This window comes from Syngnathus typhle, linkage group LG1, assembly GCF_033458585.1.
Source record: "Syngnathus typhle isolate RoL2023-S1 ecotype Sweden linkage group LG1, RoL_Styp_1.0, whole genome shotgun sequence".
NCBI lineage: Eukaryota > Metazoa > Chordata > Actinopteri > Syngnathiformes > Syngnathidae > Syngnathus > Syngnathus typhle.
Window position 1 is genome coordinate 20,137,603 of NC_083738.1, and position 19,224 is coordinate 20,156,826.

General features: G+C 39.4%; 2 protein-coding genes across 5 annotated transcripts in view; one reads left to right on the top strand and one right to left on the bottom strand.

Annotated features, from left to right (window-relative positions):
• Positions 1-473: 473 nt before the first annotated feature.
• Positions 474-13,176, bottom strand: tlx2 (T cell leukemia homeobox 2). Of its 3 annotated transcripts, XM_061275046.1 has the most exons (5): positions 12,190-13,174; positions 5,919-6,143; positions 4,178-4,415; positions 1,088-1,268; positions 474-860 (listed from the first exon to the last, which is right to left on the bottom strand). In XM_061275046.1, exons 1-5 carry the CDS (start codon positions 12,707-12,709, stop codon positions 849-851), a joined length of 1,176 nt encoding a protein of 391 aa, XP_061131030.1. In that variant the 5' UTR covers positions 12,710-13,174; the 3' UTR covers positions 474-848. The 3 variants fall into 3 exon arrangements, with proteins under 3 accessions (XP_061131030.1, XP_061131021.1, XP_061131038.1); XM_061275037.1 differs by lacking the exon at positions 474-860 and having other exon boundaries at positions 1,052-1,268; positions 12,190-13,175; XM_061275054.1 differs by lacking the exons at positions 474-860; positions 5,919-6,143 and having other exon boundaries at positions 1,052-1,268; positions 12,190-13,176.
• The window catches only part of adad1 (adenosine deaminase domain containing 1 (testis-specific)), a 46,370-nt gene continuing 39,677 nt past the window's right edge, over positions 12,532-19,224 (top strand). For both annotated transcript variants that reach the window (XM_061275021.1, XM_061275027.1), the window contains exon 1: positions 12,532-12,670. The gene's annotated coding sequence lies outside the window, so the exon portion shown is untranslated. The remainder of the gene's footprint in view (positions 12,671-19,224) is intronic.

Genomic DNA, 19,224 nt, shown 5'->3' on the forward strand with positions numbered 1-19,224 from the left:
GCTTGCTGTCTCCCCCTCGGTCACTTTAACGACAACAGAAGGCTAATAAGAGTCATCCCAAAACGAATCCCTCAATCTTTGGATTTGACCCTTTTGAGCTACACTCTTGACCCCGTTCCTCAGGTGGTCTGACAAGCCGCTCCTGAAGATAAAAAGTCCAAGTGGAAGACCTTCCAGTAAAAATTACACAAGTTCTTTTGCTTTCCATTTTGAAAACCAGATTTAAAACCCTTTCTTGGTGTTCCACACAGCATGGTACTCGAGGCCTTATTTTAGTGTTTTCTCAAATCATAATCTCTAATCTTATTTATGTATTATTTTTTAGAATTATGTTAAACTCATTTTGTGGTTTTCTGTTTGATTTATATTCATGTAATCTAACACTTTGTTCAGCGACAGTTGTTTTGTTGAAGTGCTTTTTCGATAATAAGGCTCGGATCCATAATACAATGAGACAAGAAAAGCAAGAAACGTTCTCATCATTTCAAAAAAAAGTCACAATATCATTTAATATAAAACACTATTTTTAAATGGACAATCATGAGAAAGTCCATGTCCATTAGGGGCACTGCTAATCAGCAGAACTCCCAGCGAGCGCATACAGAAAAGGATTTCAAACATGCATCTTCTTTTATTACTACATTGTACAAAGTCAAAGGGAGAATCCAGGTGTTTTTTGTGTTGGTGTTTTTTTTGTTTTATTTGCAGACATGGTCAGACAAGTCTCTGCATCCTCTTGAAGGTTCCAGCGGTAAAAAGGGAACATAGAACGGGGGGGGGGGGGGGGGGGGCTTGATAGGTGGGCATGTACACAGGTGTCCATTAGTTAGGGGGTCCCTCCTGGCTTTTTAGACCGTCAGCTGAAGGGAAAGCGGAAATGTGGTGTAAGGCAGGAAAACGACTCAACACATAGACTACTCACAAAAAGTTAGGAACAAATATATAAAGGCCATTACTGAAAAGCCTAATATCCTGAACTCTTTGTCAGTCGTGAGTCATTGGTTTCTACGTCGCAGAATCCCTACCCAGACACACTCGCGTGCGCACACATTCACACGACAGATGCCACGGAGGTGACGGACGTCACCTTATTGTCATCCGCCCAGGGCTGCAGGTTCTGCAAGGCGTACAGGGAAGAGTTGTGCAGGCAGAGCGGATCGGGCTGCAGGGGCTGGCTCAGGGTCTTCTGGAAGGCTTCCTGCTGGAGCTGAAGCATGAGCCGGTTGGCCTGCTGCCTCTCGGCCTCCCGTTCCTCCGCCGTCTGTCTCCTGGTTGGGTACGAAAGTACTGGGTGACACCAAAGATCTGGTAATATGTTATGGAATCAGAATTTGTGACGTGTTTGCAGTTGAAACCATGAGTTAGGTGTACATAGTCAAAGAGCAGACGATAGGTGTAAATCCAAATGACTGTTAGCCATGTTGACATGAAAAGTGTTGCTTGGTGGTTGACGCGACAAAGCTGCACATTAGGATTTTTATTTCCTCGCCACCTGTGTCAGGGGGGGATTCAGGGGTGAGATGACAGCTGATCTGGATGAGTGACAGGTGTTAGTGAGGAGGGAACGTGACTGGCGGGTAGGCAGGTGGGCGACTCTGCGTTACACGTGTTAACATGGAGAGGCGCATCCTGTACGACGTGTCGGGAGGAGCTGGAATCACCCACGACACTCAGATGCTGCCCAAGAGCAGCTTGAGGCAAAAGACTGAACTGCAGAATGTGTTGGTTGCTAACCAAAACAGCAGCACGTGGATTCAACTTGCGCAACATTAAGAGATTTCCATTAAAAAAAGGTGATTAATACATTCATAATAAATAAACTTGATGGCACATTGAATCATCCTTTTTATTCTATTCACTCCCCTTTCATGCGTTAGAAATTGTAATATTGTATAATATTTCAAGCAAGCATACTTTTATTGATGGGAAAGTTATTCACTTTGTGGATTGCTGTTTTCATCATTAAGGGGTGAAGTGTTTATTCTTTTTTTACGTTATTAGTAAATTTCTTGGGGGTTTTTTGCAAGCTCAACTTCCCAAACATCTTTAGCCCGCAAAACAGTTACGATTGACTCAACAGCGCCTCTCCTGATGTCAATTGAGTAGTGCACCCTACCTGAGTCTATAGTATGGTTTGGTCAACATTCATATCAAAAATCAATAACCGGGCTGGCATGAAATTCTGTGCCAATAGCAACAAGAAGAAAATGATTAGGGCAGGTAGGGCCCTCACGCAGGCGCTCGCAGCAAGCTGCGGCCATTAGCCACGTGTTATTGCTAACAGCATTACCATAATGTGGTTGGCTGCTTGCTGATTCGATCACCATCTTGTTAGTTAGCGTGCTCGTCACGCAAGCGCATCCCTCATGTTGAGGCTAGCAGGTGCTCACTGCCACCACCACGGCGGTATCAATCTTGGTCAAACGACTCGAGGAAGTGGGTTAAGGCCTGGGCGCTTATTCGTTGTGACACGCCATTTTGTTCATGCTCATTTTAGTTTTAGGCATTGAAACTGACTTTTGCTGTGTCGGGTCACTAGAGTTCAGCTTTGCCTTTTTTTTTTAATATTCAATAACTCATGACCAATTTGAGAGCAAAGGGGTTTGATTATAATTACTAATTAGCGCATGCTAATAAAAACACTAAATAGTGCATGCAGTAGAGTGGTGCTTTGAGATGATATTAAAGTTTTGTAATCTTTTATTGTATATTTGGGGGAGGGGATATTTTTCAAATTCAGTTAGTTTTGAGTCGTACTTAGACTGTCATTTTGGATTTGGTTTTATTAGGGACTGGCGAGTACTTGATGCCGACGCCCAATACCAGCCTTATTTTAGGGTACTCAGAATATTACAACTGAGACTTTAGGCCAAAAAAAAGAGAGGAAGTCATCCTCTGCTGTCATTGGCACTATGATATACGTTGCCAAGTCATCTGCATTGGAAATATCCCTGTTGACAAATTTTTGTCATTGTGTCAAATTAATTTGATATTAAAAGTGAGAGCGTTATCGGTAGTCAATATGAGTACTCCGAGTGAATACTCGTACTGCTCTCGGTCTGAAAAGTATGGTATCAAACATCCCTAGTTTTTACTAGCTGTATTTATTTGTGGGGGTGCTTTGTTTTAGTATAGTTTGAATTAGTTTTAGTATTTTTTTTTAATACGGAGTGATTAACAACATCACAGTAAACATTGTGATGATGCACAGCAAAATCATAAAAGAAAACGTCAGATAACCACGTTATGTACGGCCATCAAGTAGAGCTGTCATAAAACAGTCCAACCTGATATACCCGCATACTCTCATTCACAGCTTGTTTATTTGTTCTTCAATTTTTGGAAAATATTTTCCGATACCTATAAAACACGTATTATATAAGTGACAGTATTGCGCTGTAAACAGCTTTCTTCTTTGCTGACTTGACAACCAAAACAAAAATGAGAATTTTTGTCCAAACGCCATGTGGCTTCAAATAAGCTTTTAAAAGGTGCTGTCACTTTAAGGGCACGGGGTAATTGGATTTATCACACGTTCACCTCCAAACGATTGCAAACAGCGGCTAGAATGAAGTAAAGGGAATGCACGTGTCTCCGGTGAGAGGCTTTGAGTATTGCTGCGGGCAGCAACTCTCTAAAAGGCCTTTTAGGAGGCTCCGGTAATTGTGCTTGGTCAAGTGAACTGGCCTCCGCCGCCCGCCCAGCTAAGCAAAATAAAAAGGCGCACGGCGTGTCGCGAGGCGCCTCCGACGCTTAAACCGCGACGGCCATTTTGTGCAACATCAGAAGCTACTTTGGATTTGAGGGCAAAACAGAGTGTCCATTTAGGACTGGATAAAAGTGCACATGCTGTTTTGATGGATCACCTTTCATGGGTTCTAATTATCTAGAGTGCTTAACAAACTTATTAGACTGCCAGTCATCAAGAGACCATCCAACAGCATGAAGTGCGGTAATGCAGATTCTTTCAGTTTTCAATGAGCTCTCAATGGTCAACCATTTTGAACAGGACAAATCTTAAGCTGTGAATTGATTATCTTCCATTTTTAGTCTCATCATTTTACTCATTTGAAAAGGAATAGAAAATTTGAAACAGCAATTTCCTTCAACCATTTGCTCACGGCATAATTTTGGCAATTCTTGCGTTTTGTATGCGCTCAGCAGCGTAGAGTCTTACCGCCATTTTGTCCGCCTATTTTGAAACCACGTCTTGACTTGAGCGTCTGTCATCTTGAGCGCCTTGGCCAGGGTGGCGCGTTCGGCCGACGCCAGGTACTTCTGCCGGTGGAAGCGTTTCTCCAGCTCGCAGATTTGTACCCGGCTGAAGGACGTGCGGGGCTTTTTCCTCTTGGGTGGCGTGCGGTTCTGGTATGGGTGGCCAATGCGACGGGTCACGGAGAAGGGCGACAGGGCAGCTAGAAAAATTAGAAAAACCGGAATGGGCATTTTTGTTGTAGTAGTCATCGGATAAGCAGAAATGACCAATCATTAAATGGATGGACAGAGATGGGGGTACTCAGGTCACATGACTTGACGTGTTAGACATGTTATGACTGGGACCTTGCTTGAAAGACTCTACTGTTGCTAGCTTCTGGTGATAGATGTGCCCCATCAGTTATTACCATCAAAACCCAGAACGAAAAGATTTCCCTGGAGGTTTGGTTTGCTTTTCAGTCTTTAGCTGGATGAAGTGATTGCCAATTTTGTGATGGTGTATTTCGGGCCTCTAAGCGAAGGCCCAGTTGAGGAGGACGATTGTGATTACAATTGTCCGTAAATCAATAAAGTTACATTTCTCCAAAGGAAAAATCGTAGTACGGAAACAGCTGTGCTGTAAAAAAAAAAAAAAAAAAAAGACATTCCCGTTCACAAAAAAGCTTCTGTTATCTCATGAACTTTATAGTTTAAAAATCATGATCAAAAAATTGTAATTTTCTCTTTAGTTGGTCATGAAAATGTAGTCAAATACTCCATCCCTAATTTTTGGCATGATATGATCTAATATCAACTGCATCAAGGATGCCCAAACTAATTGTGGTGCCCAAAGTGTAATGCTATACAATATCTGGTTGACCAACTACACACTTGCAGTGTCTTTTTATTAGGTTGGGTATGTGGGAGAGGGGTGCACCATCTAGCTCTATCAAATTTGCCTGATTAAATAATGCCTTTTAAATGGGCCTTTTTGTCAAGGCTGTGCACAGGAGAGCAGTCATGCTCCATGTTTGATGTGTTAATTAGTGTAGCCATAAATACGGTTACCTTGATATATATATATATATATATATATATATATATATATATATATATATATATATATATATATATATATATATATATATATATATATATATATATATATATATATATATATATATATATTTTAAAATCACGTGTTGCCTTTAAATGGTTTTTGGTTTATAGGTTGGTTCAAGTACATGGGGGGGGGTGCATCATCTAGCTTATGGTTGCTTCTATTATTTTTATGGGGATTATATTTTGATCATGTTTTTATTTTTATCACGCTGATGCTATTCTATTTTTATTGAACATTTTTTCTTATCAGATTGAGAAGGGGTGCGCTATCTACGTACCTTGCGTGTGCTTGCTAGTCTTGTTTTGATCATGTCGACGTCTATAGTCAATAGGTTAGTGTATAAGAGTGAGTGGGGGGTCAGGGGGCGCGGCATCTTGGATGATAACGTTTATATTATTTCAGTATTATCAGTACATGACATTGAATGCCTTTTAATTACTGTTTGTCTTTTTGTTTTCCAAGATTGCACCGCCTATTGAAATTGTGATATAATTAAATAAAATACTGTTTCAATATTTTTTCTATTTAGCCTTTTTCATGATGTGTATGGCAGAGGGGGGCTGAGCCATTTGTTGTGCAGTCAGGCGAGACGGTAACTCACCTGGGCAAGCCCCCTTTGGGAAAGAATAGTCTGCAAGGAGGCCATTGCCGTCTCGCAGGTGCGCGAGCTCAGGGTAATAGCATTTAGCTAAGGTCTCCACCGTGCTCCAGACAGGGACCCTGCCGATGTCCCCCTTGGGGAGAGGGCAGAGGGGCCCGGCCGCTGCAGCCCCGTTTCCCGGCCCCCCCGCGGCCTCTCGTGCTCGGCTCTCCTCTGCCTGCTCCCCTAAAGGAAAGGGAGACAAAGTGAGGTCCCGTATCTGGAGCACAGCAGCCTGCCTTTGGCCATAGGCAGCCCCCGGGTGGCGAATCACAAGGGAATAGCCGGAATGATCAACGGCTTCTTGACTGACTTTTACACTTGAAATTTTAAACATGTGACGGATACAAGTGACAGACAGCGTTCCTGCGGATGATCAACCAAAGCAGCCAATCAGCATCAACACATTGTTTGCGTGTGTGTGTGTTAAATGACTAAACATCATCATGAAAGATTTATATAATAAAAGCAGGTTAAGAAAACAACCTTAAACGTAAATGGGGTTGACAAATTAACATCACAATCATGTTATTTAGCTGAATTAGGCATTTTTTTTATTTTTATTCAGCAAACTATATAGTTGGGTCCAAACCATGAAACTGGGTACTGATTGTAATTAGAAACCGTAAAAAGATGTTATAAAAATATAAAATAAGACTGGCAGAACCGAGTTTTTGCACCCACTGCAGATTGGTAGGATCCAAAATTGTAAATCATCATGTAGTTTAAAACTGCTACAACCAATTTTTTATACCTCTCAAATTTATGCAAAAGGCTCAATTTTGACACACACTACCCTGTTTGTAGCATCTAATTCATAAAATGTGTATTAACTTTAACAAAAAAAAACACTTAACATATCTAATAAAAAAAAATAAGTAGTCTAATTGTCAAATAAAATATAAATTAACCAAAAAATGTGCACCCCTTACCAATTACTTGAAATGTCCAAAAGATGAAAATGTGGAGTGAGTTTAATTTGAAATCTGAAAAAATAGCCCTCAAAAACGATAAACTATAATATAGATTAGAATAAGTTTTAAAATTGCCTAACCAAATCCCCCAGATTTATGAGAAATTTGCCACGGTCAAGTTTTTGCAATACTTACTTGGTGTACTGCCCAAATGATGCAAATACTGATTTTGAATTCAGAAATAATATATTTAAGAAATATATCGTATAGTCTTTGATCGATTTAAAATGTGTTCATTCCCCGTGAGATCCATCAATAATATAGTAATAATAATTTTTACTGTTTGCATCAAACTTTACAGGTAAACAATGTTTCTCAAATCAACACAATAAATCTATGAGAATTTAACTCATCTGACTGTCATATTTTTCCCCAAATAGGAAAGCTTGTCATATTGGCCTTCCTTCCTTCCTTCCTGCTTGCCTGCCTGCTTTCTTGGCTCATTTTCACAGTCCAAGTATTAATAACCACATTATCTGCATCATAAAATATCTATGAATCCTGTCTATTTTGTCAGGCGTGGGATAAACACACAATCAATACGTGTGTAAGGGGATCGTTTTAGGCCATAGATCCACTTGCCCGACCAACCAACCAGCCACACTCTGATTGTGATTGAGAGCAATAGAACCTGAAAAAAATCTGCTAATTTGTTTTTTTTCTTTCCTTTTGTTTGGCCATCCAAAAAGGAAATCTCACCTGGAACCCAAATAAACATCTGTTTGGGCGTCCCCTGAGGTCGCTGATGCTATTTGGCAACAGCACGGACTGTTCGAGGCTCTCCCGATTTTTGTGATTTCAAAACAGATTGCTGCAATGTGACCGTTGTTGTGTGTATGACAAGCGCATTTAGGCGCATATTGCTTTGTAATGATGCTCCCTAATCGCCTCCCCTTTTTTTTTTTTAATATGAACATCATCAGGTTTCACGGGCCGTAATTGTGACAATGGTAATCGTATCCCCCGCTAAAAGATTTCTTCAGGGCATGACGTGGGTGGGATTTTTATCATTAGTTTGAAACCCCTTAATGCTGCCTAAAGATGCTCACCCATGACCTATTTCTGTGTTTTAAGACACATTTCAACATTGGTAACATTTGCTGGACCCTTGTACAATGCTCCTTCTAGATTTTTTTTTCACAAAAAAAAAAAAAAAAAAGCATATTATTCACGAGTTTTTACGGTACTGTGTTTATACCACACATACTCAGGCTGAGTTTCTGGTGCGCAAACAATTTACAACAGCCTGACGTTTTCTCTCGCTCATAATTGACAAACTGAGATTCAATGCCTGATCTTTATAATACCGAAAGGCTGTGCTAATCTCAAATCCAAAGTGATACAGTGCTGCATTAGGGATCTGTTAGTCATTACCGCTCTTTACAAACCTGACAATTGAGCACTCCAAATTGCCCGTAGGTATGACTGAGTGTGGAGGATTGTTTGTCTATGTGTGCCATGTAATTGGCTGGTGACTACTTCAGGGTGTACCAGGCTGCCCATATACAAAGATCGGAGTATTTCAGTATTGTTTTCTGTACAGTTGTTTTGCTCAAAAACATTGTTGGAACCCCAGATTGCAGCATTATGACGTGTTCCAAGGATGTTCCATTACATATGACCATTTGAGTCCATTGTATATTTTGTTTTGATTTAATGGTATTATTTTTGAGGCCTTCTGGGTTGATGTCTGACTCTTGTAGGTCTGTTGGTGCTCACAAGCATCTGGCCACATAATGCTTCACATTAGATGCTATTTTGGGCCATCTGCGTCAAGAGGATCATTCGATTCGCTGCTGGAAAAGAATGAATGGACGACTGGAATTTAAATACAGCCATGCAGATAAATGCATCGTTCATCGTTTTACATGTAAAACATAATCGTCCAGCTACAGCTACAAGTGTTTAAATTGTAGCTCAATGCCAACCTTCCAAGCAACAATGAAAGTATTGCCACTCGCTCATGGTATGTTTTTAGCAGTTTTTACATTCTCAATTTTTTTTTTTTTTTCGTGCCGGTCCCTCAAACACATTTTGTTCCTGCACTGCCTATTTTTTGTATTTCCTTGTACTAGAATCAATGTGGAGTCCAAAACATAAAAATATATATATATATTATGTCCTTAACTTTTCTAGTTGCGAATGCGTTAAGAAAATGTTAAGAAGATGGGTTAAAACAAGATTGAAACGGTCGGTATAGATTTGGTATAAATCTAGAGGTGTACAAACTTGGAGTTGGCAAATTTCAGTTGTATTTTATTGGGCTGAAAATCAATCCACATTTCTTTTCAAATAAGATTTGACTTTGAAAACGGTGCAAGAAAGCTTAGAACAGTGGAGCCCTGCATGCTCACGATTCGGCACCCGATAATTCCCCTTATTTGGAGATTCCCCCCCCCCCCCCCCGCCCATTTTTTTTTCTTTCGCCAACCCATTTTTCATCAAACACATCTGTTTATCCCAGTTTTTAAAAGATGTTTTGGTCATGCCACAAAAAAATAATAATCGAAACTACCATGGTATTGCAAGTAAAATAGATTTACAAGTACATTTTTCGTCATTTTCAGCCCAAAATTCAAAATTCGACCAATACACCTTTTTGCACACACAGTCATACCAGATTTCACATATTGCTAAAATCGTTTTTTGCACCCTCTGAAATATTATCTGCACCATTGAAGCACTCACACAGCATATAGTAAAATTCAACAATGTAATCAATAGGCAATTTATGACTCTTTAAATACACGCTGAGCTTACACACTGTATATAATGTGAATTAAATGCAAGCCACCAAAAAATGGAGAAAAAGTCTTGTTCTTCACGTGCATTTTTTCAGGGGGCTCTAACCCAATTTCACCAAAAGCAAAACGCCGCCACAGAGAATATGAATGTGGCGTATATAATAAAAGCATGCGCGCGTGTGTGCGGCGTACTTAATAACACTTCGCGGTGACAAAGTCACCCCACCCCCAACCACCCCCACTGCGGATATTACCTTTTCTCCGACAATCTAATAAATAAATCCGTGAAGGATTCTAACGGGGATATTGAAATAGAACATGAACATATAGTGCTATTTATTACCGTGCGGCGTTCAGGCGCGAAACGCAAGGCAGAAGGACGCTGTCGTATAGGACTGCTTCTGCTTCTTCTTGTTCTTCTTCTTTAATTTATGGCGAGGAAAGTGGACGTGATGGCTGCTCTGTTTATTCTCGCTTGTCATATTATGATGACGAGTCTTGCTTGGACAGCATGGGACCAGCGAGGAAAAGAGCGTTCAAGGGGGATGGGAAATGCATCTGTACATATTTGTGTTGGGTTATAAATACGTGGCATAATCTTTTTAGTACTGTAAAAAAAAAAGATACTAGACATTAAAAAACATCTAACAAAACTTACCCAACAAAAGTGAAATGCGTCTCAATACGACATTGTTTCTAGCATTTCGTACGTAATTGATGGCTTTAGAAAAAGCCTTGCGTGTTATCAAAACAATGGAATAATCAACATACGAATACGAAGGTGAAACGTTTTCTTTAAGTGTAAAAAGGAAAAAAAATAATCTGTATATTAAAACGTGAAAATAAAAATCATGTGCATTTTTTTTTTCATTCTGCAGAAGCCAAACTCATATACTTTTATGACTAATTGACCTTAAAACATCTTACCACTGTTTTATATTTTTCAAAAAAGTCTTTGTGTCTTAAAAATGCAAGCAAATGTCTAGTCTAACCCATTTGATCTGCATCGCAAACATAAAACACCTTAGCACAGTGTGTTTGTTTAAAAAAAATGACAAATTGCTTCAACATTAAAAAGTCAACAATAAAGTCTTATTTCTCGAGCACTTTTGATAAAATCACGTCACGCGTGATGGAAATCAAATTTGCCCAGACCAAATCATGGATTTCTGCCCCCCCCCCCCCCTTTACACAAAGAATCATCTTTTTAATTGGACGCCATTTTCTGATCAATAGGGCGGCCTACGTCATGATTGCAGCGACAAAATGGAGGAATTAAAAGGAGAGATCATCAGTGAGTCTTTACACGAGTGGAGCCATTTGACAACCCCTCATCCTTCTCGATTAATAATTCATCACATCGAATGAACGGAATGGTCAATATTTAATAGAAGGCGGTGGGGGGGGGGGTCTTTTTCATCTTCATAACCGTGGGATCATGTGGCACACACGCACACACGTGCACGCATGCACACTGGACTAATTAATAGCATCATTTAAAAATGTTCAAAATATGAATGATATTTTTCCCCCCAACATTACACAGTCTATTAAATATGTTTTTTAATGTATAGGAAAACAGTCTGACTCAGCCCCAGCTTGATTAGAATATGGCTAAATAATGTATGCAAAGTGTAATCAAAGTATCATGTAGGAATGGGCCTCTACAGTCAAAAAGCAGTAGATATGATTTATGTTCAGGAAATGAAAATGATTCATAATTGTGACAAATATGCTAATTGGCTTCCTTTTGTATCAAAATATGTTTTTAAAGTGCGACGGTGTTTTTGATGCTTTGGATTTTTATGCAGGAATTTTAAAAATGAAGTACTGTATACAATAGAATGTGCTTATTTTTATTTTGTGATTAAAATAGATTTATGAATTGTTTTGCTTTTGCAAATCTTTTGTTTGCAATGCTGCTCTCAATTTTGTTATAAGTGAGTGTGATGTTGACATCACTTGCCAACTGGATACTAATTTGAAGATGTTTGTATTGTTTTAAATAATACAAGGCCTCAAATATGAACAGATGCACTTTTATGACGTTGAAAAATATATATTCAATATGGTGGCACATGCGATGTTTATTGTTATTGAGGGTCATATACTAAAAATATGAAAAAGACATTTCATGAGCATTTGGGGCCCTTGAACCACTTTTTTGGTTATTACCTTGTTACATTTTGCCAAATTAGTGCAAAAATTATGGTGCCTTTTTCCATATATTTTATGGGCATTTTTTTGGGGAAACATTTTCTATGGGTTTTATTTTAAAAATTTCTCTTGGGGTTTGCAGAATGTGCCTTTTCAGAAAACACGACGCAAGCTCTTTGAGAACACTTTTGTTTGTAATTTGGGTCTTTTAACCACCTGAAACATAATTTTAAAAACTTCCTTTTGAATTTTGCTCTTTTTTTTTTTTTTTAGTACAAAATTTGTGTAAAAATTCTTCGGCAAACGCACATTTTACGATCATATCGTTGCACAGAAATAATTTTAAAAGTAATTTACCTGTTAGTCTGTCCTTGGCAAACCTCCTACTGTTTTCCATCCAGGGGAAGGTAAAATTGGTATTACCCATGGGCCCCATGCCGAGGCCAGGCGGTGTCTGGTGGGCTCCGCCGGCAGCCGAGTTGGGCGGCGGGGGCGGTGGCGGCGGCATGGGCCTGTGCGCCGGCACCCGGATCACCCCGCCGGCCCCCGCCCCTGCCGCCCCCGCCGCCGAGTTGACGTTGACGTTCATGTTCATACTGACGTTCATGTTCATGTTGACATTGTAGGAGCCGGCCAGGCCCATGGAGCACGCCGGGTTGTAAACACCACCATAGCCGTTGCCGTAGACGGCGTTGGAAGCGGCGGCCAGCGCGGCGTACTCGGGCTCTCCGGTTCGGTTGGGCAGCATGCATCCGCCCTGGGACTGATCCGAGCTGTTGAGGATCTGGTCGATGCCGAAACTGATGGGTTCGTGCTGCTGCTGCTGCTGTTGCTGCTGGTGAGTTTGGTTCACCTCCTCAATGCCAGTGTGCTCCATTGTTTTAGTCTTATCTTAATACCAAGCACAAAAGTGTTCTTTTTCTTCTATATTCGTTGCAGTCTGCTTGCTTTTAAGCATCCATGATGGCCCACAATGACGATAATAACAATAGATCCAGTGCGTAAAACGACCCAAATGGTGCCATCGTTTGCGTCCAAAAGGGGCTAAGAGACAGCGTATTCCATTTTACGCGTACCCGGCACGAGGGTGACAAATCACTTACTGACACAAATCCGCGCGTTGGGCCCCCGGAGAGCCTGCGAGGGCCCACGGGTGGGGATGCAGCTGGTGGGGATCCATGCGCGTCAAAACCGAGCAAAACCCCGACCGGGTTAGGGGAACCTTTGACTTTGCAGGCTCGCGGAGCGAGAGGGGCGACTTGTGTTGCGTTCAAGTGCAGGTGAGATGAGCCTATGCGTAAAAGCTGCCATTCGGCTGAGCCCTCTTCCTCCTCCTCCTCCCCCTCCTCCCCCTCCTCTCCTTCTTTCCTCCGCCTCCTCTTCCTCCTCTTCTTCATCCATAATGGACGTGCTCGGTGCTCTTAAAGAGGCAGCAATTTTTCCGGCGTTCCAAAGCGAACTGGAGCGATTGCGTCTTTAAATGATGCCCGAAGACACAAAGCTCCAATTTGTCCTTTTAGGAATTTTATTGGGAATCCGCGAGGGTTACGTAAAAAAAACAAAGAAAATAGGGAAAGGAAAAATCAATCGTATAATCGGATGAAGTGCGTTTTTCATTTTTCTCTCGAGTATTTTCAGTCAAAGGTGCTACTTTTGGCTTACAGGCATTCAAGTTTGAACCTCACAAATAAGAACATAAATAATAAATGGAAAATAGTGGCATCATAAATTAAAGTACGACTTTTTGCAAAAGTGAATCATGCAAGTCACTCTCGTTCTAAACCAAAGCCCCAAAATTTGTTTTCATTCATTTGTGACGTCATTCACTTACCATTGAAAATTAAGTATCTGTCTGCCAAAATCATAAATTTAAGTAGATATTTAATCAGTAAAGAACTGTAGAAAAAATATTTTAAGCAGCGATTATGCTGTAAGTAATGTCATATTATTGAGATACGTACATATTTAATACATATTACCAACAACTTTTAAAAATGGATTCAAAGACCCAGCCAAATTCTAATATGGAGAAAGGTCATGACGTCTTATGCTTGGAAGTTGACCATGCTCGATTAATATAAAATTATGAAATTAAAATTGATGCTGTGTAGTTTACTCAGAATTGTGTATTTTAGTTACTTCTAAAAACCATTTTCCAAAAATCATTTAAGCATCAAATAAAAACAAACCACAGCAAAGTGCTAAAGTGAATTCTAACGTCGAGACGACGAGAAGTGGCAGTTAGATGGCTGACAGATGAGCTTATGTCAAATAGCAATCCAGCAATATTAAAATTGAGTTTGATATTTTATTTGTACCATTTCATGATCATAACTGTTATAGGCAAAATTATATTTGACTTGTTTTAAAGCTATACAGAGAGTGGCCTCGCTAGCCTGATGGCTTCCTGCAGTAAAAACCATTCACTTTATATTTCTTGTTGAAACGTTGAATTTCAAATATATTTCAAACCGTCCAAGAAAATGATTAAACGCCAAAACAGAAGTTGTTACAAATGTATTCCTTTATTCAATTAGTTTCAACTTCCCTATGACGTCATCTATGCAGGGAAATTGTCAACCCTGTCAGTCAATGAAATGAATTCCAGTGTTTACATGGATGGATGGATGGATGGATAGATGGATAGATGGATAGATGGATAGATGGATAGATGGATAGATGGATAGATGGATAGATAGATAGATAGATAGATAGATAGATAGATAGATAGATAGATAGATAGATAGATAGATAGATAGATAGATAGATAGATAGATAGATAGATAGATAGATAGATAGATAGATAGATAGATAGATAGATAGATAGATAGATAGATAGATAGATAGATAGATAGATAGATAGACGTGCACCTCAGCTCCTTCTGCAGGCCTCAATTCAATAAACATGAAAAATGAATGATAATAAAAGCACGACATGCTCTATGAGGAAGGAGAAGGAGCAGCGGGTGGGTAGGGTGCGGGGAAAAAAACAAATTTAATATATCAGCGTTTTATTACGCACTTATTTCACTTTGGGCGCGAATGGAGATATGTCTCTGCTGCAAGAGGTGGCTGCAGGGGAAGCATAAAAATCAATTGTGTGCATGCTGGGCGGACCATATCCATAACGCTGGTGGCTGAGATGCTTACTGTTATGATCATGATGACGATGATGAAGATGATGACGAGGGGTAAGGAGGAGGATGGGCTGTTAACATGCTGCAAATGAGTTCAATGCAAACGTATTTCAACGTAAACACAATTTGACCGGCATGACAAACAAGGCACATGTGGAATATATTGAAGCTTTTCCAGCAGTTTCCACACGAGCTTTACATCCATCAAATGATGTAGTAGCGCTTAGACTTTTTTTTTCCCCCCCGAGCAGAGACAACGCTATCAAGGAAGCTCAGCGCAAAAGCAGTTTTAGGAATGCTTACTTTTAATTGACATCGTCAGATATGTAACAGTAGATGTAATGTAGCCTGTATTTATAATTAAGCCTTGTGCTGATGTGTGCACTGCAGGGACTCTTCACTCTCAACCTGTAACAGCCCACATGGCGAGTTTCCTAATTAAAATAGCACATCAGTTATACTGATCGTATTTAAAGTCACACGAGTTGTAATTCAAATAGATCTTTTTTTTTTTTTTTTCTGGTGATTTTTTTTTTAGCATTGAGGCATATATTTTCCAGTTAAGGTCATTCTAATGCTTTACAAAGGTTACAAATAAAATGTGTTCCTTTTTTTGTCAGATTATCTACACTTGAAAATCAGCTTTTTAATACCTTCACTGATATTATAGTTGCAGGTTGATGCATTATACTATTAATGCAATAAAAGAAAAACTTCAATTAAGATTTAAGCACATATGCGCATGCACACACACGCACACACACACACGCGCACACACACACGCCAGCACTTTTCCTGAATGTGAGTGATGAATATCGCCTGCAGGCAATGCAGTTTGTGTGCTTAATAATGTCCATCACCAAAAGAGCCACCACGCAGGCCTTAAAAGAATTTGTCACAGTAACACAAGAGTGCAAGTGGGAAAATCCACACGAGTTTGGATCATGCAAAATGAGCTGTCACATTAAACTGGTATGCGCGTGTCAAATCGATTTGGAAAATGATTAAAATCATTTGATTACCCCCCCCCCCCAAAAGAAATACAAATATCGAAATCAATGATCAAATATTTTTTTCATGAGAAATCCATCATAATTTAGTATTATTCTTTTCTCACTTCCTACCTTTCGTTCGACATACACAAACACGCACGCACACACACAGACACACACACACACACACTTCCCACCCTCATGCAGCACATTTTTTTTTAGTCTGGAGAAAGACGTCCACTTGTGAACCTAAGATATGTGCACGTGCGTGTGCGTGAGTGTGTGTTTGTCATTTAGCTGTCTGTCACATAAGACAATAGGAGAGGTGCAAAGGTGCATTTAAGGGGACAGCTTCAAAATGATCAAAGTGCTCACTTCAAGTGCTATATGCGTTTTGCTTTTAGTCAAGTATGCGTATATACGTACATATACACACATATCTATGTATGTATGTATGTATGTATGTATATACACACGCGTACTATATATACTCTATTACTATAACCTCTATTACACTCACTGACCTCGTTTCTGTTAGTTCACATGTATGAATGCAGGTTGTATGTGGAGAGTTGTATTACATTAGGGTGCATTTGCGGGGTCCTCAACGCCCCCCGGGGAGAAATCTGGCGCCTCCTGTTTGGAGCAGACGCGAAGCTGCGTGGCCAGAGTGGAAGAGGAAGGAGGGAGGGGATGGGGGGGGGGGGGTACTCAAAGTGAAATGCAGGCTGGGGACGATTGATGGATGTCATATTGCTGCTTGCACTGACAAACTCAAAGCAACGAGGTCATTTGGTTCAGCAGTATCATCATCGTCAACATTGTTATTATTATTATGTTTATTATGATGGGATCATTTTATTATGCTGACAAGCTCAAGGCTACATGCTCATGTTTTAGTATTCTTAGTATTGTTATTGGCAAACAGGTCGTTGATTGATATTGTTGGCTATCAAGTCATTTGTTGTTTTATCATTGCAATCAAGAGCTGAAGAGAAGATGCAAATCTTATTAGTTAAATTTGGGGGGTAAAGCTCAGGCCAAACTGGTTATTGCTATTTGGTAATGATTTACATTAGTTATAGCAAATATTACACTGACAAACAAGCATGGTAAGAAAAACATCATCATCATCATCATTTTAATGAGCAAATAAATTTCACAAAATTCAAAACACACAATTGAAAACTGATATATTAATAATAATGCTCAAAAAACTTGGCTGAAATGTAATGCCTGTAAACACCCACCTCCTTTCCAATAGTATATTTACAAGAAAATGTTACTGATATTCCGATTTTAAAACACACGAACAAACAATCTCAACCCAAAGAATAAAGAAAACCCAAGGTAACATCAAAACAAACAACGAAAAAAGGTCAAGTATCTGTTACTTTATTATTTTTAACATTACAGAGAAAGGAAGTTATCAATACTATTATCATTTCATATTTCTTTTACTTTTATATTTTAACTACAGGTTTTCTCTTTCACGTATACTTTTCTAAGTAGGTGATACAGTCATGTATTTTTTATTTGTTTTTAGACATGTTCAAAAGAAAGACACTTAAAATGTTTGTTAACATTTCTAGCATTATTACACTGGGTAAGCAATAAATATATTATTTTATTATAATGTTATTATTTTACTAATTTACGAGCTCAAAGCGAGCAGCTGATTTATTAGATTCATTTCATCAAGTGCTAATTTTACCGTAAGAAAGTGTACATCACTACACAATTGTCACAAAGATGTCACAAAGCAAGCGGAAGATTTTTATGATTTTTTTTATCCCCATTTATTCCTAAAACGTCAAAATGAACTGACTCATTATTTTATTTTTCTCCCGCTCTCCTCAATTTTCTCTTCAGTTGTTGTTCGTCGTCGTCTCGGGCATTTCAGTTGAGTTGCACGGCGCGTTTATATCGATCTTGCACGGGCGATCTTCTTTTTATTGAGTAAGTTGCTGCAGCTTCAAGTGAATTACAGCCGCCGCTGTGAGGCGTTTACGTGAATGTCATTTAATAAGTGTTTCTCTTTCATTTACTCTCCTCGCTATTTTCATCTGGCATTTTTAACGGACGCGCAAAGTGGAAATACAGATTACAAGTATCTTTACAACAAAATAAAAGGTCCTTAATCAGGACAGTGTTTAACTAGGGCGCGTTTAGAAAGACACACGCACAAATACCTGCTGGGCTGTCTTTGGCAATGCTTTTGAATTGGCGGAGAGGGTGTACTGCGCATGTGCATGGCCCAGCGTAATTGGCCGTATCATTGGCTTTTGTCTTGTTTACAAAAGCGCTAATTGAATTTCCTCCGCCGGCATCGAAGGGGCCACCTTTAATAACACCGGCTTCGGGATGCCCAAACCCGGCAGCGAGCAGCAGGCTGGCCCGAGGCAAGACTGGAGGAAGAAGGGGGAGTAAGGGGGACATCTGTCTGATCAAGTGGAAGTCTCGTTTTTTTTTACGGCATACACAAGACTATAGCAGCTCTTTGGATATTCATTGGACCAATAAAAATAATCATAGAAGCGGTTATAATTAATATAAGTCAATTAAATACAAAAACATGCAAGGTTGAATGACTTTTTCCGTAAGGCACTTTATTTTTTTGTATGTGTGTATTTATTTTAAACAACAACTACAGAAAAATGTCTTGCTGTATGTAAAAATACAGTATTACAATTACTGATCCCCAGGGAAATTTGAGACAATATACTATAATTGACTGTATTACAACCATACTTTTATTGATTGGAATGTATTATAGAAAATTAAAGACTGATAAGAATAAGACATGTTGTGCTCAACATTAAAATCAATTTACAACTCTTACTAAACTAAAATCGTCCACACCCATAAAATAATCAAAGTAATGATGTAATGAATCAAATGAATTGATAAAACTCTAATTCTTATTTTTTAAAAGTGAAATAATGCACTAAAAACATCAATGGGAAGAAGTAAGAAGAGACAACTTCGGGAGGGTAAAAAAGAAGCTGATTGGCTGACAGACTAAAAAGGAATGGCAGTCACACAAAAAACAAGCGAGTCAAATGGAGAAAAAAGTCATCAAAACACACAACATGAGTCCAAAACATAACAAAAATAACAATGAAGTGTAGAGTATGTGAAGTTAATCTGCAAAAATGAGACCCCCCCCCCCCCCCCCCCATGAACTCTTTATTATTGTCATCAGGAGGAGGAATAAAAAGCAGAACGAGAAAGAAAAGAAGAGCGCGAGATCATTAGGCCTG